At 40.8% G+C, this 24,206-nt stretch overlaps 1 protein-coding gene across 9 annotated transcripts in view; it reads left to right on the top strand.

The window, feature by feature from the left end:
- Window positions 1-24,206, top strand: part of UTRN (utrophin) — a 511,459-nt gene that overhangs the window by 33,792 nt on the left and 453,461 nt on the right. Inside the window, exon 1 of one of the 9 annotated variants that reach the window (XM_053222144.1) lies at window positions 7,239-8,974. The exons of 5 other annotated variants lie outside the window; for them this stretch is intronic. In XM_053222144.1, coding sequence (XP_053078119.1) covers window positions 8,923-8,974 — 52 coding nt within the window. In that variant the 5' untranslated portion in view covers window positions 7,239-8,922. Of the gene's footprint in view, window positions 1-7,238; window positions 8,975-19,881; window positions 22,528-24,206 lie in introns of those variants that run through there. 3 more of the 9 variants (XM_053222145.1, XM_053222138.1, XM_053222142.1) reach the window with 3 other exon arrangements.

Raw genomic sequence — 24,206 nt, 5'->3', positions numbered from 1 at the left:
GTGCCTACCTAACTTACCTGGCTCAGCGCAGGTAGTGAGCACCAGGGCTAGAAATGAAAAGTGGGTGCCACACTCTTCATCACCATCCTGTAGCGCTTCTCAGTGCTTAGTCTTTAACTCCAAGCAAATAATAATTATAGCCAATCTGTCCAAAGTTATTTTGTTACAAGAAAATGTAAAAAACTATACATTAAAAAAATGGAAACTGGTTTCTGTTGCTTAGCATGTATGCGACTTTGGGATTTTGTTGTTTCTGTTCGTTCAGTAAAGACTTTAGTTGTCTGGGTATTTGTGTGGCAAACGGTCTTTGTGACTCTCTACGGTATGTCCTATGTTAGTGAACGCCCATTGAGTGTGTCAATTGGATTTACCACCTCTTGTCTGGGCACCTTTATGAGCCGATGCCCAAAAGTTTGTGAGTGGCTTTTCACAGTGGTCCTGGAGGTGACTCTGTGGGCCTGGAATTTATTTCAATCACCTAACTCACCATTGTGACTTGCCTCCTAGGGCCTCTATCTTTTCTTATTAGGTATTGGAAATTAAAGAAACTGACTTAGAAATGTTTCCCCCCCCAGGGGCCTGTTAAGTGAGACTGATATTTTGGTGGGCAGAGTGTTGAAGAAAAAGTAAAAAAGATTTTGTGGACCATTTCATGTCACTGCCATTGAACAATGTTCAACATGTAGGGACTGGGTACATGTATCAAAGATTAATGACTAGAACACTTTAGACTTAAGTCATAGGAAAATGTGCAGGGCAGATTTGATTTTGACATTTTTAGAAGATACACTTCTGTTTAAATATAGAGAGTGGCACTATTTTGGTCTGCCTGGGGGTTCAGGGTCTGATTCCCCCATTTAAGTAATAATGACATTTGTAGTTAGGGTGCTAGGGTGACTCAGTAAAGTGTCTGACTCTTGATTTTGGCTTAGGTCATGATCTTATGGTTCCTGGGTTCGAGCCCCACTTTGGACCCCCACACTGGCAGCGCTGAGCCTGCTTGGGGTTCTCTTTCTCTGTGCCTCTCTCTCTGCCCCTCCCCTGCTTATGTGCATATCTCTCTCTCTCTTTCTCTCTCTCTCCTCTCTCTCTCTGTCTCTCTCCTCTCTCTCTCTCTTTCTCCTTCTCTCTCAAAATAAATAAATACACTTAAAAAAAAGACATTTGTAGTTATGAAGGAAACTTGGTAATTCTTAAATTTGGTGATTGAATTGATTATACTTCCTTCCCTAGGCTATTAAATTGTCATGCCCACTAGGTAAATTGTGAATTAAATGCTATAAATATTGTTTGTAAATATTTTAACATCATTCATCTCTATTCCTCTTATCAAGACTAATTGATTATTATCATTGGAAGAATTATTACCATTTGAATAAGAGCAGAACAATCCTTTTGCTCAAATTAATGATCTGATGGAAAAGAGCAAGGCAATACATTTTTCAGATGCTCTGTTTTGAATGTTAGGGAATGTTGAATAATTCCTAGATCAGAATCCATGGAGCACAACATTAATCTTTACTTGGCTTTAAAGTCATTTAATAGTACCTTTGATTTTTTTACTTCAACTATCTCAGAAACACAAAGGTTTACAAAAAATAAAGGAAAAAACACATTATTGCATTTCTTGCTTTCTTTCTATCACTTATCTTTTTGTGATACATGAAAGATATGTCAAAATGTGGATAAAATATTTTTAATGGGCTTTTGTGACTTGCAGTGACTTAATCGAACAGGCTATATGTGAGCTTCTAAACCAAGTAATTTGGGCAAAAGTTTGCAATTTTATGAATTTGCTGGCACACCTTATCTTTCTTCACCTGAGACGTTTCCACTCTCCTTAGGTCCCCATAGTCAGTTTCACTGGATTTTGTGGGGAAATATTGGCATCCAATTGTGATGTTTTTTCTGGTTCAAAAGAAGGTCTTGATAAATTATTTCTGTATTTCATAATGTTACTATTAGAAACATGCCTGTTCCCTTTCAGCCCAGATGGGAAGTATTTCTGTGTTTTTAAAACTTACAGGTAGGCCTCTTAATTGCTCACAAGGTACTGAGCATTTGGGTTATAGGGCTGTCTGTACTGGGTATTTTGTCTTTATTATTATTATTTTTTATTTTTTAGAAATGTTTATTTATTTTTGAGAGAGAGAGAGAGAGACAGAGTGCGAGTGGGGGGAGGGGCAGAGAGAAGGAGACACAGAATCCGAAGCAGGCTCCAGGCTCTGAGCTGTCAGCACAGAGCCTGATGCGGGGCTCGAACCCACGAACTATGAGATCATGACCTGAGCTGAAATCTGGCACTTAACTGACTGAGCCACCCAGGTGCCCCTTGTCTTTCATTATTAATATGCTTGATACGGTTGGGCTCCAGGCTAACTGTGGAGCCTGCTTAAGATTCTCTGTCCTCTGCCCCTCCCCCGAACGCACATGCCCACGAGCTCCACACTTAGCCTGTAGCCCAACAAGGGTCTTGATCTCATGACTCTGAGGTCATGATCTGAGTTGATATCAAGAATCAGATACTTAACCAACTAAGCCACCCAGGCGCCCCTATTTGAATTTGTAATAAAATTTTAATGCAATTTTTTATTTTCAGTCTGTGAAGTGAATTGTGGTCCCCAAATAGCAGCCGTAATTTGGCTGGATTGAATTACTGAATGTACAGTACAATTTCACATTTAAAAATAAAGGCAAGACATGTAATCTGATGCTATAACTATAAAAGTTTGCTATGTATGAAATGACTGTGTATCATATTGTAAATATTAAATTCACATTCCAAATAAGACCTAATCATGAAAAGAATACTTAACCGACAGTTAAATATTCAGCAAGATCGTCTTTTGGAATTCGGGACTGTGAGAAGTAAGGCTTGTCTGCACACTACCGCCATGTGAAGCCAGTGCCCGGCGTATGGTAATGAGGCCATTTTAGGACTCTTCCTAAGAATAAGTTGAAGACAGCAGAACTTGTAGTTAAAAGTAGAAGAGTGGATATACGTTTATCGCTGCTTGCAGCCATAACACTATAATTACAGCCAAAGAACAAAAGAAAGAAAGAAAAGTAATGTGGCCAAAAGGAGGTGGAGACGAAGTGGCTTTGGATGGGCCAGGCGTCACGTGTTGGCAGATGATGGCAGAGTGGTAACTACTGAGGGGTCCAGGCCAGAGGGTGGTGGTGGGAGGCTTCTTACTGCACGCCCCAGACTTTGTAAGGCCCCTGATGTAGAGTCACTACCACCGCCTGAGGTTGGGTCCGGGGAAAGTGGGAGATGTTTGGGGTTAAAATCCAGGAGTTTGGTTGAGGTCTGTAAACCGTGTGCTCTGCTTCTCAGGTCTCTCCTCTTCTTCCTTAACCCGCACAGCAGAATATGGATTTATATATTCTTTAGAGAAATTGAACTCTAGAGATCTGTCCCAGAGAAGAGAAGGGTGAGGTTCTGGGTTGACACCAAGAAGATGAAGGGACCTCAAGACTGGGAAACCCCAGAATTCCTGAAGCTTTACCAGCCCCAGATCAGAGGATGCTTTTATTGGGAGGATAGCATAGTTACAGCCTGGAATTTGATGACCTCCCGTGAGTCTACCAGTCGGCAGGTCACATCCAAGCACGTAGAGCTTGGGCATTTGACTGCCTCATTTTGAAATGTGAGGGGCTGCCGGGAGTCTGACGTTTGAGGGAAGCTTCCATTGCTAAAGCCAAATCCAACTAACAGGAAAAAGAAAGTTAGGGGAAAGGGAGAAAATGATATAATAAATATCCTCAGAGAGATGGGAGAATCATTGCCTCTTTGCAATAAGAGCAGGATGGTATAAAAAAGGAATATAAGGAATGCTATAAGAAAGGAATCCTGAAAATTATGATATCAGAAATAAAAAAAAATGGATAGAGACTGGAAGAGTGGATATAACAGAGGTAAGGCCTTAATGGCTGTAGCAGAAATTTTGGAAATAATGTCTGACTTACACTCAGAAAGTAGCAGTACAAGTGTACTATTTAGAAATGACTGAATGTCAGGACAAAGAGACGGTGGTAGCCCCTTCCTTGAAAGAAGGACTGAGGCAGGACTACTGCATTTTGTTAGAGTCCTATTTGATTAAAAACAAACACACAAAGAAACACTGTGTATGTATTACTTTGATAACAAACGGAGAAACGTACTGAGATATTTACTTTGGAAATCATTTTGTTGAAAAATTTTATTGACGGTTAATCTGCACAAGATTACTCTTTTGGCAGTCCCAGAAGCCTCCGTGAATAATATGGTCCCCTAAATTTTTTCAGTAGTTGTCTTGTCCCAGTGCCAGTTTCTTTAGAAATCACTCACTGTGCATGTGGATTGTAAATGTCCTGATTATTTTGAGACAAGCTTTGACTCACTTTAGCCACACACTCTCTGTATTGCTAGTGTTATGGGAATGGTTTCTGTGAGACGTTTCACACATTGTGGTTGTAATGAAATACAAACGCAAGGAACTAAAATTTTTGAGTGAGCGCTAAGAGGAAGAAGACCTTCAAGCTGAAATGGACTCTTTCCAGCATTTCCTGACTTTGTGTGTGTGTGTGTGTGTGTATGTGTGGCTCTTGTGGCAACATGGACCTTCACAGAACTTTTGAGCTGGAAGATGTCTTAAGGACCATCTCCTCCACTTCTATTGCCTGGTAATTGAGGAAACTCTGTCAGGGAGGGAGGCAATGACTTTCCCAGGATTAAACAGCCATCCCAAACTCGGTATTCCCCTGCTGCTCTGGGCTACCTTAAGGAAACTTCTCGTTCATTTTCCTTCAGACCTCATTTGGTTGTTGATGGTTTTCTAGTGGATGTGTACCTGACAAGGAATGTGTTCACCGATTTCCAGGAAATGTCCTGGTGAGAATGATGGGGTATGTGAACTTCTGGAAATTTTAGGTTTATATTTACTGTGTGAGGTTTAGGGGGTTTTGCTAATATTCTGAAAGAGACGTGACTCCTGCCTGTGGATTAAAGCAGGCAGAGCTTGGGCTTCAAGTCCTAAGTGTCAGTGTAAATAGGGAGAGGGTGAGGGAGAGGGGAAATGGGAGGAGGAAGAAGAGAGCAGGGGTGTGAGGACCATTTCTTTCCTGTTATTTTCCTTTTGGTGGGAGAGAGTGAGAAAGTTACTGAATATAACTGGAGGTGCTGAACTGAACTGGCCAAAAACTGTCTGAATTGTGTGAAAGGCTATGGTATTTAGTCTTCCAGAGCAATTCTCATAACGCAGCTGGGTCCTGCTGGCTGCCACTGAGGTTCGCAAAAGTTGATATTTATACCTTCTCTGAACTTTTTCTGCTGACCCAGCCCCTGGATGTTGTTCACTGGCCTTTTAATTCCATCCAGGCTTGGCTTCTCCTTTCTCCCCAGAGCTACTTTTTAAAATTGGCTTTGTGGGTATTAATGGTTGGCTGATTAAAGCAACTCCCAGCAGGTGTGAACGGTTACTCTGTTACTCTTCCTGGTGGGTGTGCGTGTGTATTCACAGAGCTGTTGCAGAAGTAAAATGGGGCTAATCTCCAGCTGGTAGGTTGTAACTATGGTAGAAAGGAGTGGAATAGATTTTGTAACCCTGTCTGGCTCCTATCCTCATTTTGCAAATCCTAGGGGCTCATTGATTCAAAGATGTGTCTTTCTGGAAAAAAGAGGAGTTTCATCATTATCAAGAATATCTCGGGCGCCTGGGTGGCTCAGTCAGTTAAGCATCCATCTTTGGCTCAGGTCATGATCTCGTGGTTTGTGGGTTTGAGCCCCACATCTTCAGGCTCTCTGCTGACAGCTCAGAGCCTGGAGCCTACTTTGGATTCTGTGTCTCCCCACTTTCTCTGCCTCACTCACACTCTGTCTCTCTCTCTCAAAAAATGAATAAAAACATAAACATAGAATATCCCAGAAAAGTGTTCAATATCATTAAAGACATGGGAACAATTTAAGTTTCCATCTACAGATGAATAAAGAGGATGTGATGTATACACACACACACACACACACACACACACACACAGGAATATTATTTAGCCACAAAAAAGAAGGAAATCCTGCAAAAACTTGCAACAGTGTATATGAACCTTGAGGGCATTATGTTAAGTGAAATGAGTCAAAGATACCAAAGATCAAATGCTGTGTGATCTCACTTATATGTGGAATTAAAACAAACCAACCAACCCAAACTCATAGATACACAGAACAGTTTGGTGTTGCCAGAGGCAGGGGGCGGGGTGGGCAAAATGGGTGGAGGTGGTTAAAAAGTACAAACTTTCAATTGAAAGATAAATAAAGCCTGAGGATTTAATATACAATATGGTGACTACAGTTAGCTATACTGTATTGCATATTTGAAAGTTACTAAGAGGTATTAATATACTAAGAATAGATCTTAAAAGTTCTAATGACAAAAAATAACTATATGTGGTGATGGATGTTAACTTACTGTGGTCATCATTTGCAATACACACATAAATCATTATGTAGTACATCTAAAACTAATATAATGTTATATGTTAATTACATCTCAAAAAAAGAGAGTCTGTCAAGGATATCTAAGAGTTGAACTATTAATTATTTAACTTGTAAATTTCCCTTGAGAATTTTTTTTAAGTTTATTAATTTTTGAGAGAGCACAAGCATGAGCAGGGGAGGGTCAGAGAGAGGAGGAGAGAGAGAATCCCAGGCAGGCTTTGTGTTGTCAGTGCAGACCCTGATGTGGGGCTCAATCCCATGAGCCGATGACCTGAGCTGAAATCAGAATCAGATGCTCAACTGACTGAGCCACCCAGGTGCCCCAAGAATTTCTTTTTTTTTAATAGTTCTTTTGTACTGAAACTAATGAAATGAATATTTTTATTTATTATAAAAATGACTTCTTTAATAATTCTATTAATTTTGAATTGTCTTTCTTTCAGAAATGCTTTATTTTTTTCCCCCAGTAGGTTAAAATATGTTCAATCCATTAAAAACAGAGCAGAAATATTTTTTGGTTCATCAGATACTTATGTCTCATGATAATGATGTAGACTAGGGTTTTTATTTTTTATTCTTATCACCTCCTGCTTTTTCTTTTGACCCATAGACCCCTTTGGCAGTGTGATGAATCCAGACACATGTTAAAATTTTTTTTTTTTTAATGTTTATTTACTTTAGAGAGAGAGTCAGACTGCAAGCTGTTGGTGGGGTGGGAAGGTGGTGGCGGGCAGGGCAGAGAGAGAGGGAGACATAGAATAGGAAGCAGGCTTCAGGCTTTGAGTTGTTAGCACAGAGCCCAACGCAGGGCTTGAACCCTCAAACCGTGAGATCATGACCTGAGCCGAAGTCAGTGGCTTAACCGACTGAGCTACCCAGGCGCCCCCACAGATGCATGTTTTTAAATGCATAAAATAGAGTACATGTCATTAGAAGGGAAAACCAATTATGTTGAAATTCAGTTACAAGAGACCAAAAAGCCTATGACAGAGTAATATTTGTTTTTTATGAATACATTCTATGTCATTATCCAGCATGTGGTCCAGTAACTTGTGAGGGGATGATGAGCCAAATGATTTTTCCGCTGTAATGTGATGTGAAAATGGCTGTGGTTTCTGTTGGTGCTGCAGCCAAAAGTACTACCAATCGTGTGTTTTAGGATCTACCTTTGTAATAGAAGGGGATGCGAATTTTTGTTAGAGGTTCGAGAAAAAGCTCATTTTTCTCCTGTCCACGTTCATGGACCCCTTGCAATGAAATAACCCCTGATGGAGCTGATGGTGTAAGATGAACATCTATATCCTTCGAGCTTTGGCAGTGACAGCAAGTGCGCCATGAAGGGTAGTTTTACAGACAACAACTGGAAATGGAAATAACTCTTGGTTGAGTATTCCATACGATAGACGCTGTGCTGGGTGTGGTCATCAAAACTGATGACCACAACAGTTCTGGTGTCCAGCTTCTGGAATGTGTAGACTCGTAGAAGAAACAGATATCAAACTATAGAATGGACAAATAGTTTATTTGCTAGGGGATAAATGTCTTGAAGTGCTGTGATAGGATATCAGGAGGGGCCTGAAATGGGTGCTAGTGATGATGGAAGCCATGCTTAAGTTGATGCTCTGATGTTGGCTGAAGGCAGATCCTGTGTGTAGGCTCTAAGTAGGGCAGGGCTCGGCCCATAGAAAACCGGGACGAGGACAGACTGGGAATGAGGACAGTGACTGGGAATGAATGAACGAGTGAGGCTGCACCTTGAGGTTGGCAAACTGCACTTTGTGTTTCGTTCACTAGTATTTTTAATCCTGGTTGAAGAGCATAGTTTTACCTTTGGGCTTCATGGCATCTATTATTTGGTTTATTATTAATGGTTAAATCTCTGAAAGCTTTAGAGATTAGTTGGGAATATATAGGTTGAAAAATTGTACAATTATGAGAAAAGCTCTCCTTTGAGAGCTAGGCATTTAACATTTTTTATTGCGTCATTCCTAAACATTTTCCCTCACCCAGATTTTTGTTTGGCACGAATTTAAGGAAAACCTACAGAGACTTGAGGAAGGGCTTAGCTCCTCTGCATTCTGAACAATTTGAACAGTGGTGTTTGTGGAAATGCATACCTTACCTTGCTGTTCCTGGGCAGATAAGTGCTGTCTGTCACACCTGTGGATTTTAAGGCCACAGGCTCCGAGGCCTGGCGGAGGCCCAGATGGAGTAGACCAGGATTGGGCTGTGCACAGCAGCAGGAATGCAACCATTCTGGTCTGGGCAGTTGGGGAGGGACTCCTCTCCCCACAGTTCCCATACTGTTTGGCCCTGCTTTCCAATTTGACTCCATCAAAGCACACTCTCCAGTGGCGGCAGGATACATATATTTTTGTGACTTCAGAAAACGTGCATGGTCGGTTTATGAATCTTAACCACCTTTGAGGGACATGCTGAGCCAATGAGAAATGGAACTGACATCTGATTCTACACACGGAGACGACAAAGGGTCACAGGCAGGTAATGAAGGGCTCGCTTAGAATGTTACGGTTGCTTAAATTTTTGTCCACCGGTTGTGGGTAGGAAACCCAGGCGTGACTCAGTGAGCCAAGAATTAGTGTGAAAATTCCTGAGCAACAGATTCTAAATTATTTTGTCCTCTGGGTGGCCTTGGAATTAAAAAAGTTTTTTTTTCTCTTAATATTATGAAAGAAGTTAGTTATACGTAAAGAATCTTGTTATGTCCGTCATTAACAGCATTTTGGAAATGGGATTTGCTCTGCTCACTGATGTTGTGGATCTTCATGGAGAATGCCACTGCCAGCCTCACAGCCTCATGCGGGGCCTGGCACTTAAAGCATGCTTGTGCCAGTGTCTCATGATACTCTGTGCAAATTATTCCATTGCTTTCCTGTGATGCATGAAGGTTTGCCCGGAAGTGTTTGCTGTGTGACAGTCATGGGGGGATAGAAATCATCTTGCCCCACACACTATAAATGGGTTAGTGAACTGCATCCATGGTGCTCCTCCCAGCCTCCAATATGGGTAACAAATTCGTGTCGCTGGCATAAATTATGTCCATTCCTCTTTTGGTTTGGTCATTCACTCACTTTTATATCTGCTGGTGCCAAGTTCCATATAGACCACTGGGAAACAAAGACAAATAAGGCAAGATCCCTGCTTATGGGTCCTTGAACACAGCGATTCAGCATGGTATAATAATGTCACATACTAGGTGCTGTGGGGCCACAGGTGAGGATGGATCAACTCCTGTAGTCTTTGCTCTCCCTTGGAGGGTCAGGGAATGTTTTCCAGAGGAGGAACTAGTGAGGTGGCAGAGGAGAGTGTGGAAGAGAAAGATTCCAGGCCAAGAGAAAGTATGTGTAATGGCAAAGGCATGTCGGGTGAATCATGGGGTGAGATGCCATTTCCATATTTATAATGCGCCTCCTCTCTCACTGCCCATGGCCCTGTCGCTGGCCAGCTTGCAGCTCTGGGTACAGCTTCTTTACAGGCTCCTTCCTCTGCCAGGAATACCTGCGCCCTGGCTCTTGCTTAGCTCCTTCTGCTCTTTCTGGGATTGGGCTTTGGATTCAGTTGCATCTCTTCCAAGATGCCTGTCCTGACTACCCGTCTGAAGTAGATTTCATCCTGTTATCTCCTACCACCTGGTCCCAATGCCAATTGCTTTATTTACTTTGTTGTTGATAGGTCCCCTGGGCTGTGATCTCTGCAAAGGAGAGGACTACGATTTTGTTGTTCACCACTGTGTCTGTAATGCCTTGTATAGCGCCTGGCCTGTATAGATGCTAGATCCCTGCAAATGAATGAATGAATGAATGAAAAGATGTCACTTAAAAAACAAAGCACTCTTAATATACTTGCTATTCCAGTTTATTCCTTGAATTCAAAGTAATTCTTAATGAGGCATTTAGGATCTTAGTTAAGAAGTTTATTCAAGACCTTTAAAAGGTAAAAGAAAGTAGTTATTTTGGAGCTTGGAGGGGGACTTGAAAAATCTAAGCATTCTTTAAGTTGAATATTTAGGGATGAGAGGAATTCTACTCAGATTTCTTAAGTTATAAATAAAAGAGAAATGAAAGAAAATTGAACGAAGAGTGCATTAAATGGACTCATTATGGTAATTTTATAAAATTATTTATTACACTCTATTTTTATTTGTACTTCTCAGTTCTCAGACATCTCATAATTTTGATGATTTATTCTTGTCTGTGCTCTGAGACTTTATTTTTGTAATTAATACCATTATTTAAGCCCTTTATCTCCTACAAATCAGTGATGTTTTCACACTGATAATGTTCTTTTTATTTAACACAGTATCCATGCAACCGATAATCTCCATCTATGGGCTCAATTTCATGCCGTTTTCCTCTACTCCTTTTATCATTTTTTATAATTCATAAAGTGGTTTCATCTCTACTACATCGTATCCACACTCCTAGTTTTCTTTTTCTTTAAAAAATTTTTTTAAATGTTTTATTTATTTTTGAGAGAGACAGTGTCTCTGAGTTGTCAGCACAGAACCTGAGGTGGGGCTTGAACTCATGAGCCACAAGATCATGACCTGAGCCGAAGTTCGACGCTTAACCGACTGAGCCACCCAGGCGCCTCCACACTCCCGTTTTTCTTACACACATCCCATTTGGCACATTTTCCGAAACCTATTACCCGCGGATTATTTTTATCTTGTTGAAAAGATTACACAACAAAATTTATTTTGTGTATTCTATAGTAATGGCAAGTGGAAATGCTCTGTGAAATGGCATTCCTCTTGAAAGAGAGGAATATCTAAAGGCAGCATTGCTCTCCTCCCAATGAGAATCCCCTGTGTGTAGGTCTGTCAATGCCGGGGGGTGGCCGACAGGCCTTCTAAGGCTTCAGCGGGGAGATGGATGGTTGGCATCTCCTGACCTGTTCATTAGTGATATCTCTTGCTTTGGGCTCCTGATTCCGACCTTTTCTTCTATGTTTGAGGAAATGGGAAAAACATACTTGTATGCTACTCTGAAGGTAAGATTTTGGTTATCGTGATTTATAAAAACGAGTTTTTGTATACCTGCTTGTTGGTTTCATTCCTTCATTTGGTAAATGTATATTGCCCACCTACTATGTATACCAGGTACTGTACTAGTCACTAGGCACGACAAAAATGTTTTCGTATGACCAGTGTTTAAATTAATTTGGAGTAAACTGGGGAGAGGACTATGTGAAAGAAGTTGTGTGTCAGCAGAGACATATTTTGTGGTCTATGTGGTAATTTTTTTTTTTTTACAAAATTGCTAGTGGTGAGAAAATGATGATGATTTTGCACTTGTGACATCATTGCTAATGTTGGGTTTCTGTGTTTGGGCTCTTTGTGTTGCAGAAGCAAATGGCGTTTTGAGAGTCTTAATTTCACCGGAACGCTGCACCTGTTGCTGGCTATTCTTGCATATGAAATCCAGAACTTAGAGTCACTTGCTTTCATTTCCTTTTCCTCCCCCCTCTTTCCGGTGTGTGTGTGTGGGGGGGTCAGGTTAGTAGCTCATGTAAAGAGTCACCAACCTTCTTCCTTCAGGGTGTGATTTTAATGCCCTTGAGAGCAGAAGTGTTGGGTCCTTTTTTCCTTCTGTTGCTGGAAGACTCACATGTGAGTGGCTGCAAGATTCTAGTGTTTGTGCCAGAGTTTGGGACTAGGGTGGGGAAGCACAGGCTTTCGGCAGCTGCAGCTGCTACCTGATACTTGGAACCTGACTGCTGTTGAGGAACATCCATTTCCTCTTGGTTTCATATGCTTTTTGGCTATGACTCTGAGGAAGAGAAGAGGTATTATATAGTATCATTTACTTTCATAAAACTAACTTGGAAATCTCAGGGCTCCATGTTGGTTCAGGCCCTGCCCTTGGATGTCCACGAGCTGCTTTAGAAGGTTCGCGATTGATGGAAGGAAAAGGGTTGGGAGCTGGTTCAGAGGCTAAGAAAGTTCAAAGCAGATTGGTGTTTCACTTGGTGTCCTGGAATTCAGTTACTTTATCTTTCAAAGGAGAGTTGAGATATTGATACAGCTGAACTTGTAGGAATTTTGCAGGCATTAATGAAAATAAATGTGAAGAAACTTTGAAGTTCAGAGGTCCCTAAAGCTGGTGAGTTTTATTGAGCAGGTTGTGTACTAATGTACCAGTGGGGACATCGGGGCCTCCTGCACTCTACTGAATTGGTAACCTCCAGGAAGATATTTTAGTCCAACATTTCCAATTTACTATATTAAATTTTTTTTTTTTAATGTTTATTCTTGAGAGAGAGAGACAGAACACGAGTGGGGGAGAGAGAGCAGGAGACACAGAATCCGAAGCAGTCTCCAGGCTCGAGCTGTCAGCAGAACCTGATGCAGGGCTCGAACTCAGGAACTGTGAGAACATGACGTGAGCTGAAGTTGGATGCTTAACTGACTGAGCTACCCAGGCACGCCTAACATATTTTTTTTTTAAGTTTATTTATTTTGAGAGAGAGCTCGTGTGCATGCAGCTGAGAGGGAAGGGGCAGAGAGAGACGGAGAGAGAGAATCCCAAGCAGGCTCCACACTGTCAGTACAGAGCCTGATGTGCGGCTTGATCCCACCAACCCTGAGATCATAACCTGAGCTGAGATCAAGAGTCAGAAGTTCAACCAACTGAGCCACCCAGGCAACCCGAACATTTCCAATTTAACACCAACTTTGTTATATGTGCTTTATTTATACTTTTGTAGATAGACAGATGTACTCATGGACATTCCCCAAGAGGAATAATTTTTTGGAAAGTGGAGCTTTGTGTGGAATGGTACATAAATGATCCCAGCCTGCAAAGTTGGGCATGTCCTGTTCACCACCAGGGACTGCCCTGGAATAAGAGGGCCTGACTTTGTTTTTGCCTTATTTCTGAATCACTGTTTTCTCTTTTGTACCTTCTGGAATTGTTTCCAAGTTTCACCCTCCTATCTTCCTCCCTGTTCTTTGTGACTTCTTAGAGTACTTTAACAATAGGCTGCTTGTGCATTTCTTGCCCTCTGTAGCATTCACTCCCACCTTGTTTGCTCAGCCTCTGCCCTCTCCTTTCCCTTTTTACAGGCTCCAGCCTGTCTCGGCGCTTCAGCCCGATCCCCGCAGTGATAGCAGGTGCCACAGCACTCCCTTCCTTGGCACTTGGTGCTGCCTGGGAACTGGTTCTCAGTGCACTGCATGGAGCAGAGTAGGTGCTCAGTAAACCAGTCAGTTAGCTGACTGGCCTTGGGCCCTGGGACCTTGTTGTTCAGTCCCATGGCTCATAAATTTTTGAGTGATAACCAGTACTTGCTTTTACTGTTCCTCATCTGGCTACCTCTTGGAAACTATAATCTCAGAAATCCTGGAGCTGATTGAAAATACTCCGGGTCAGTTCCTTGGCATTGGTTCTGCCTAGTTATTACCTAGACCCTTCCTTCGTGTTCTCCCCACTCTTTGCCCTAAGTTGTCAGAAGTGATGATTACGCCTCATCTACAAGTTGAGAGGTATGACCCATGGGAGTTTGAGTGGGTGTGCCCATAATTAGACAGGACTATCTTTGTGTGGTGTCAGCTGCAGGCAGAATATACAGATGACTCACACATGTTAATACCCATGTCTTCTGAGTGGCCAACATCCTCAGATTTGCATAAGAGCTCCAAACAGAAGACACTGGATTGAGATCATCACTGCAAGTGACCGAGGGGCAAAGTGTTACGAGCCACACATCTGGATGCATAGGCTAGTGTGTGCTATGCATGGGACTCAGGCCACTTTTTCCACTAAATGTTTTTACCGCTAACAATAAAGAATACTCCCCATGCTTCTCTTCATCACACCTTCTCACGAAGCGTGATGGTTCTAGAACCATCTAGACACTGGAGAGGTTTTCCTCAAAATGCCAGCAGGTGGACTTCAAGAAAAGTCACTTGCTGACCTTTGCTCCACAGCCCAGCGTGTTGGCAGTTCTCTTGCTTCTACTGTATATTTCTGTCCTTCTCACCTGGCCACAACCCTCTAGTCCCCTGAGGAGTCCCTTTTTGCAGTTTTGGGGTGTGCTCCAGAGCTGCAGTTTTTCATTTCACCCCTGTCCTGCCATAGACCTTGCCACCTCCTTTCTGCATCAGGTGGGCCTGCCACATGCACTGTGCTCTCTGATGTGAGAGCTGACCTGGGTTCCTCTCACTGTCCTGGTTCACTGTTAACTTTGTTCTTGTGGGTTTTTTTTTTTTTTTTTTTTTTTTTTTTTTTTAGTTTTATTTATTTAAGTAATCTCTACACCCAACGTGGGGCTTGAACTCATGACCTCAAGCTCAAGAGTCGCATGCTCTTCTGGCTGAGCCAGCCAGGCGCCCTCACTGTTAACATCTGCCCTGATGTCTTCTACATCAGCTCGTCTCACTTCTTTCAGTAAATGTTCTTTTATTAAGTCCTTGCCACGTCCCAGTCACTGTGCTATAGGGGATGGAAAAACAAAGCTAAATGAGAAATGGCAGCATTTCTTTTTCACCCGATGTATAAAAACAGGACATGCAAAAAATTCGGAAAAGTCACTTCCATTTTCTTCCTTCCCCCCCCCCCCCACCATTTCTTCCTTTTTAAAGTATTTCGAAGTTCCTCTTTCCTTTCAAAGCATTTGTGTTGTTTCCTTCTTCTTATTAAATAACTGTTCCTGGTCCCTGGAGAACCCTGGCAATAACCTTCCTTTCTTCTGCTAGAGTGGATTGTTTGCTGCTGGAGTCGCCATCCCAGCGATCCCTGCCTTAAGCAGCCAGTACTCCAGGGTTCCTTCCAGTGTCCTGGCAGCCTGGAGCCTGGCTTCTACGAAGCCTTGGCGTCACTTGGCAGCCATGGACTGTTGGCCTGTTCGAACACAGGTTGCTGCCGGCTACTGGAGGCCTCACCTCAGTTGATTCCAGGCAGTTGCCATTTTGGTTGGAAGTAACACACCTGCTGAGAAACCTTGCTACGCGTGCACACACACACACACACACACACACACACACACTCTATTGTGAGAGGAGTGCCATCCTGGAGGGAATCCCTCCTCTGTCTGGGTGTAGGCAGTGGATGTGTACACCTACCCCCTGTCCCTACAACACCCATTTTAAGGGATTTGGTGGTACTTGTTCTTTACCTCTTAATCTCACTACTTCTATGCAGCATTCCTGAGATAATTGTAAGAAAGTTTGTCATTTAATTCTGAAATACAACTTCTAGGAATTTTTCTTTTAATTCATCATTCCAAGTAGGTATCTTTGACTGTTTGCACACTAGACAATGAAACTAATAATACTTAAAATAGGATTTCTTTCGTCCTTTCCTGGCATCATCTTAAAGTCTGCATCTGAGATCAGCCTCTGTGTGACTGGGGATAAATTCTAAAGTCTTTGCTGGTGGGGATTTTGGTTTAACTCACTCTAATGTAGTTTTGTTGATTATAATGTCATTCTATTCCATTAATATTCTAATATGGAAACAAAGGCATGATTTCAGATTTTATTTATATCTTTCTGCTTTGGAAAAACAATCTCATGAGAAATCACTCAGCCCATTAAATACCATTCTTGATGTTACTTTTTTGGTTTTGCTTGTTTTTAGAAAAGTTTTTTTGGCTCTTTCTCTTTGTAATTGTTTTAACCATACCAACAGTAGTGTCGTATTTTTAGATATATTATTTAAAATCATGTGAAAAATCCTTTTCATGTCAAGATGTGGGATTTTGTTAGTAATATTTAATGTGATCAAGAGCTAAGGTAGAATTTCCTAGCTAGAGAAAAAATGAGTTAAAATATCCAGATATGCTCTTCGATTATCGGAGACGTTGTATTCTAAACAATAATTACTCTGATGAAAATATGAAAGGGCTTGAATGAGATTGTGAGAATCTTAAGGGACAGAGACTATATCTTTTTTGTAATGCTGTGTAGATGATCAGCACGGTTGGGAGTTGGCTCTGATGGTGGAGACCTTTGTTAACCTCATGAAGATGAGTAGACTTCAAACTCCCCCTGTTTTTGGCATGGGAAATCTTTAAGGATTATGAGGTTAGAGAGTTGTAGGTATTTGAGAAAGGTCACTGCGGGGAATTTGTGGGAATGTGAATTGGAGTGAAGAGATCCTAGAGGCAGAGGTGACATTGCAGGTGGCTCTACCAGGTGAGTGAAGGAGGATGTAGTTGAGGTGGGTGGGAGACGAATGAGGCCACTGGATTTCATAGGTAGTTCCACAGCCCCTCCTCTACAGTTGTAGTAGTTCAAAAGAACTCTGAAAACCCAAAGGTACCTTCTTTGTAATTCATCTGACAGTAAATCTGAGCTTGACCTTGAACTCATTTGGTGGTGAAATCTGACTTGAACTGCTAATAAGATGCTTTTAAAAGCTTCACCTATCCCACCTACCATTCATGATACACACACATTTGTTGCAGAACTATTAATGTGTTTGATTAGGGGAAATTGCCCTGAATCTTGCTGGCTTTTTGTTTGTTTGTTTGTTTTTGTTGTTGTTTTATTTTGTTTTAATGTAATATATGTCCTATGTGCTCTATTAACTTTGCTCAAATGGGAAAAGTTCTGATTCGGCAAAACATCTGGTTCAAGGTTTTTGGACAAGGGATTGTGAAGGTCATTTTGACTTGTGTTTATACGGTAAGGTTGATAAGACTGACAGCTGAAATATGAGGAGAATTGTGGAGGAAAAGAACATTCCTAGCCTGGAAGACTCTGTGGTTAATGATGACACCTCCTCATTAGCATGAAAAGAAACAGAACTTTGGAGGGATCGGAAATGTTCGTTAGATAGTGCATGATTTATTGAAAAGGACACATCCTGGATTTTTGAAGTGTTGCTTGCGTGCAGGATCTTGGATTGAACCACGAATCAGAAAAAGAGGACAAGTGGGGACATTTGGATATGTTCTGTAGGGTAGTTATAAAGTGTAGTATTGCATCCATGCTAATTATCTGGTTTTGACAGTCATAGTCTGGTTATGTAATATGGTGACAATGTTTGGGGAAGCTCAGTGAGGGGAGTAAGAGAACTCTGTGTGACTCTTTTTATACCTTTTTTGGTAAATCTAAATTTATTTCAAATTTTAAAATATGAAAAAAAGTTACTTGTCATACCAGGAAATGGCACCATCCATGCTGCTGTTAAGTAGAAAATATCTATTAGCTAGAGTGTGGTTTTCTTGCAGATTTAAAGTCTAAGACAGCAAGTCCAGTAAAATTTCAAAGTCAGGTCTCTTCCCTCCCCAATTATTTTTAAAACTGACCTTGTTTTTAGCCTAAGAAGATTAACTTAGCATTAAAAAATGGTTATTTATTTATTTTGAGAGAGGGAGAGAGAGAGAGAGAGAGCAGGGGAGGGGCAGAGAGAGAGAGGAGGAAGAGAATCCCAAGCAGGCTTTGCACCATTAGTGCAGAGACCGACATGGGGCTCGAACCCATGAAACCATGAGATCTTGACCTGAGCCTAAACCAAGAGTCGGACACTTAACTGATTGAGACACCCAGGCAGCCTTAACCTAGCATTTCTTTGATCTGAGAAAAAAGTTTGATTCTGGCCTAAGTACATGTAGAAGAGTTACGAAATGAAGCCAGTAGTGTCTAGAGAGTTCCCCGGAAGTGCCGTAACTCCAGTGTTCCCTTGCATTTGGCCTTCCTGGTATTGGGTGGAGGGTGTGGTTTGTTTCTAGCTTTTGTCTGCAGCTCTGCAGGGTTAGATGTAGGTTCCTTAGTTAGGACCGACCATTATAATGAGATGTTCAAAGCCAAGAGGGTTTGCAGATAACAGAAAGGGTGAAAAAAAAGTGTGCCTTTGACAGCCAGGGTGCGCTCACCTGGGCCTGACCGTTTTGAAGCAGCTGGGTGAGTCTCCACTGCCTGTGCTTCACTCTCTGGCTTCGACACCAGCCCCCGTGGTTTCAGCTGATACGTTCTGTGTTTCTCTCTCCAGTCCAATCCTTTCTTTCCCTTTTGGTGAGAGTAGACCTAGGCTGGCAGCCAGTTGCTGCTGAGCTATAATAGACCTAGTGGTATGTACAAAATTTGATTACTGCTGTCAACACCAGATTGAATAAGAAAGTGCATACCCTAGACAGATACTTGCGGCATAAATGGTCTATTGATTTCACAAGAACTAGAAATGAGGTCACCGTGTAATCTAGCAGAAGGGGTCTGTGGATGGAGTGGGTTCTGACATTACAGAACAGTTTTAAAAAGTGCCCTCCCATTAGATCTTTTTAGAAGAACTTTCAGATAACTTTGATAAGCTGATTGCTTCTTCTGATTTTCCTCACCATCAAGTATTTACTGAAACTCTGATAAAGGCTTTTCACTTGTGTTTGATCAATGGTTTGCTTTTCCTTGCATAGAATATACTTTAGAAATTGTATTGGTTGATATAGACCATATTTGCTCCTGAGCTTTGATGACATTTCCACTTAGCTTAATATGAATGTTTTAGAAATTTCCCACAATGGAAAGTTCTATTTGACATAGGAAAGTTCAGAGGTCAGTTTCATAGTTAGCTGTATGCCAAGAAATAACTAAAACAATGGATTACATAGTGCAGCCTTGGGACATGGAAAATTTCTTAGAAGAGGGATGAATCATATTATTAATACATGTTGCCAGGCTTGAGGCCTTATATTGGAAAATAAAGAAAAAAGTTGTTATTTTTTAAAGCTTGTGGCATTTTTGTATTTTCTTTGTCATGTTTTATGTAGGTTTTATTCTGTTTCTTTTTCTTTTTTCTTTTTTTAGGGATTAAGAAGATGAAAATCCTAAAATAGGATGTTTTAGTAAAGAGATAATTAACATCGTTGTAACATGAATTTGTTCAAATACCATAGTCTGAAGAAAACTATAATTCCTCTGAGTTAGATAGCATTAGATTAGATAATCCCTTTGAATTAGAATAATTACTGTCCTCCCCATATCACATTTCTTTTTTACTCGAAGTTTAGTTGACACAGTATTAATTAGTTTCGGGTGTACAACATAGTGATTCCACAATTGTGTACTTTGCACAGTACTCACTATGGTAAGTAGTTACCATCAGCAACCATACAAAGTTATTACACTATTACATATTCCCTGTGCTGCACTTTTCATTCCTGTGACTTGTTTGTTTTATATAAACCAGAATTTGTACCTCTTAATTCCCTTCACCTATTTTGCCCATCACCCCACCCCTTACCATCTGGCAATCACAAGTTTGTTCTCTGTATTTATGAATCTGTACCAGTTTGTTTTGTGTTTTAGACTCCACATATAAATGAAATCATATGGGATTTATCTTTCTCTGTCTGATTTATTTCACTTAGCATAATGCCCTCTAAGTACGTCTCTATTGTTGTGAATGGCAAGATTTCATTCTTTTTTATGACGAATATTTTATACACACACACACACACACACACACACACACACACACACACGTATATTACAACTTCTTTATCCCTTCATTTATCAAGAGCCCCTTAGATTGCATCCATATTTGGCTATTGTAAATAATGTGATAAACGTGGGGGCGCGCATAACTTTTCAGCCAATATCACATTTTTAGGAGGGGAGGGGGAAATATTGCTAGTGTCTGTTTCTTGACTTCTCCCTCTTGGCTACCTTCAAAATTTGGGGCAGTCTCAATCTTAAATCACATCTGGTCTAAAATCTCTTCCTGTAAATAATTATGGCTATTCAAAAGGCTGCTTTAGTTGAACCTCTTTGTATTCAAGAAGAAGACACATACAGAAAGACAGAAGGAGAGAAATGATTTGTAAACGATGGAAATACCATATTTACATTGAGAATTTCATCTCCTTTTAAGTTTTCTTCTGCAGCCCTTTAGTAGAGAAAGAAGAGCCAACCACTTTAGTAGCCTCTTATTGGAGATCTAATTTGAAAGTAGTAGTTATTTAGCTGGTATGAACCTGTATAGCTATACCAGTTAAATTTTTTTGGAATGTTTTCATACCTTTTGGAAAATAGCCACTGTTACAGCTAGATACCTTTAAGATCTTGTTTCATCTCTGTAGCCACTATCCATTTTGACTAAGTGGTCCCCATGCCTTACTGGTTGTTCTGTATTTTGAGTATTGAGCCCTGTCTACAAGAACGGAGACATTTTTGGGCTACTGATAAAATTAGGCTTTGCTGACCACCTGGGAAATGCATATTAAATCACAGTGAGATATGTTAATATGCACTAGGACAGCTGTAATTAAAAAGACAGATGATAATACGTGTTGGTGGACATGTGGATAAATTGGAAACTTCATACCCTGGTAATGGGAACGTAAATGGTGCAGCCACTTTGGAAAACTGTCCGGCACTCTTCCAAAGGTTAGCCACAGAGTTACTATATAACCCAGCAGTCATATAGAGAGGTGAAAACGTATGTCAGCATGAGAACTTGTTCCTGAATCGTCATGGAAATATTGTTCATATCAGCCAAAGATTAAAATAACTCAGATGTCCATCAGCTGATGAGTGAATAAATAGAATGTGGGGTATTTATGCAATGGAATATTATTCAGTCATTATTCAGAAGTGAAGTACTGAGTTTGAAAACATTATACTAAGTCAAAGAAGCTTGTCACAAAGGACCACATGTTCCAAGGTTTTCTTCATATGAAATGCCTGGGAAGGGCAAACCTGTAGAGACCTGAAAGTAGGTATTCATGGTTGCCTAGGGCTGGTGGGTAGGGCAGAAAACGGAGAGAGAGTGCTTTTTGGGGTGATGAAAGTGTCCTGAAATTGATTGTGGTTATGGATGCATAATTCTGTGAATATACTAATAATCCTTGAATTCTACACTTTAAATAGGTTCATTACATACTGTGTGAATTACATGTCAATAAACCTCTTACAGAAAAGAATTGGGCTTGACTATGTGACATAATCTGTACCACTGTGCTTTTTGCTGTCTCCTCACAACAATTCGAGGAAATAGGTGGGGCCACTACTCCCATTTTACAGATTTGAAGATTGTATTAGAGAGTATTTTGCCAGAGTCATGCCTGTAATCTAGCAAACACACAGAGATTGGGCAAGTCCTGCCAAGTTTCTCTTTATCATATTTCAGTCAGTAGCAGGAAAAGAGATGGCTTTTAATTTAAATCCGTGTGTATCCTGATAAGGGTACATATTCTATGAGATATGAAAATCTTGCTTTTAAGTATAAAGTTTCTGTTGCAAAGCAGGAGAGACAAAAAGAATAGGAAAAAAAAAAAACAGAGTGAGGTACCATGGGTAATGCTTTTCCTTGCTTGTCGTATGTGTGTGGATAACATGTGCACGGCAAGAGAGCACATACACAAGATAGAATAGGCCGGAAAGTATGAGTTGAAAGTTTTACTTCTTATTTTATAATTCTGTGTGGGTAAGTTTCTTTTCTTTTCTTTTTTTTTTTCTGTCATAGTAATGTGTAAGGAATTAAGAAGGTATCCTTTTGAATTTCATTTCTCCAAGGTATATATGCCTATTAAAGTAAAATAACAAGTCCCATTTATTCTTTGAAGTATGGTTAATATGTAACCGAACTCTTCAGCCCAGTTGTACACCAGGGCAAATACCTCTATTTATATACATAGTGGGTAGGGAGGTGGGTGGAGATGTCCCTTACCAGCCAACACTGTCAAAACAGGAAGCAAAGTTATAATCTCTTTGTAGTACGTTAGAACCATCCAAAGACTCCAAGTTGTGACAATTAAAAAAAACCCCAAAAAGCAAAACACAACAACAACAATAATAAAAAACGACCTAAGGAGTTTTCACTTACTGCTACATGTAACTTCCTGTCTGGTATTTAGAGGAGGCTGGGTTAGGTTTAGTCAGATCCTCTCATGGGAAAAATAAAAGCCACCCCAAAACAGGACATCCCAGTGTGCAGTTCGCAGGCTGCTTTTGTTGTCCACTTCCTCTGCATCTTTTTCCTCGTCATTTAAGCAACTGTAGGTGATGAGCGGCCCGGTGGCCACCACGTTTCGGTGGAAAAAGTGCAGACTTGACTTGCCAGAAGCTCGCCAGGCCTGCAAGCAGGTAGCAGGTAAGTCTTGCATGACTCCCAGCCTGTGAGGTTTTCAAAAGGGGACGGCAGCGAAGACAAGGGTCTCTTAGTCACTTGTTAGGTATCAGAGCTGCTGAAGACAGGGCCTGGCTGGTGATGGGAACACCCTGGTTTGTGCTTCCTGATGCCACGTCTGTCTAGATTCCAAATAGTGGAGACAACCCTGTCTGCTTCATCCTTCTCTTCAGAATGTGACAATTTGCCATTTATTGGCCTCTTTGGAAAAAGCACTCAAGGGTCCATAAATGTGTTGTGACAAATGTGCATCAGTTTGCCTCTTTGTGTTTTCAAAGTAGCTTATTATGTGTTGACTCTTTACTGTCATAGAAAGTTTCCTCTGTACTGTTGGATAGTGACAGAGCTCATCCCATGGTGTTTTGATTTACTGTCCTGGCTAAAAAGATACTTTACCTTTTTTTAAAAGTTTATTTATTTATTTTGAGAGAGAGAGAGAGGGCAAGCACGAGTGTGTGAATGGCGGAGAGGCAGAGAGAGAGAATCCCAAGTAGAGCCTGATGCGGGCCTTGAACCCATGAACTGTGGGATCGTGACCTGAGTTGAAATCCGGAGTCAGAGGCTTCACTGACTGAGCCACCCAGGCGTTCCAGTATTTTACTTTTTAAAACATATAGTTCAGAACTGATAAGGGCATGAATAGGACATGTGTACTTTGTGGGGACTATAAATGAAGGGGTTTTCGTTTCAGTACAGTGTCAAGAAGAAAGGCAGATGTATAACTTCACTATGGATGTGATCATGCACGTTTCTCACTGGGGTTTACTTCCAGGGTGATCTAGTTCTTCTGATCAGGGCAGATGTTTGTGTCTTGTTCAATGTATATATTTATGTGCTGGTCACGTGAGCTTTCTGAGTAAACAAAGACAACAACAACAACAAAACACAACCCAGGGGATGGATGTCGTTTGACCTCATGTATCATGCTTGAGTGTTGTCGCTGTGGGAAAGAAAACTTTTAGGTTGGTTAGAATTTTTACTATATGTGTTTCTTTCCTTTGGAGTTACTCTTTACCTCTTTTTTTTTTTTTTTTTTTTAATCCTAACTCCATATGAATGAGGTGGTAAATGTTTGTAGGCATGTTCTCTGTGGAGCGCATCTAAACTAAAATGATTGGTGCAGCCCATATTTTCTTTGTCAATTTGGTTTCTTGGCCAAGTGTAATAGGAGATCCGTGGGCTATAATTCATTTCTTTGGCTATTGCCTTTCTCTCTTATTTAAATAAACATATGCTCTCGACAGACAGTTAAAATACTGTTCAGGGACCAGAATTAAAATACCACGTATAGGAAAGCATTGCAGCATTGTGGCCTTTCAAAGATCTCTTTGGACTCTGATTTATTCCTCTTTCTCTGGCATTAATAGTCTCTGTGGTCTGCTTGTGTGCATGTTACTGTCTTGCTACAAAGGGTCTCAAGTATGGTAGTGAAATAAAAGATACAAGGGAAATACAAACACGTCTTTAAATAGTAAGGACACTTTAAAATGAGTAGACTGCAACTTTAAATATGAATTCTGGCCCATTTACATAGCATTCTCCCCTGCCCTCTGACCAGTCCAAAGGCTTTAGGAAAATAGAAATCATTTAAAAAAATATTTCAGGGCATGTTCTTTTAATACAAATAGAAAACCAATGTACAT

The sequence above is a fragment of the Acinonyx jubatus genome, chromosome B2, assembly GCF_027475565.1.
Source record: "Acinonyx jubatus isolate Ajub_Pintada_27869175 chromosome B2, VMU_Ajub_asm_v1.0, whole genome shotgun sequence".
Classification (NCBI taxonomy): Eukaryota; Metazoa; Chordata; class Mammalia; order Carnivora; family Felidae; genus Acinonyx; species Acinonyx jubatus.
The sequence above is the reverse complement of the archived record's forward strand: the minus strand, read 5'-3'. Positions and strand labels throughout refer to the sequence as shown.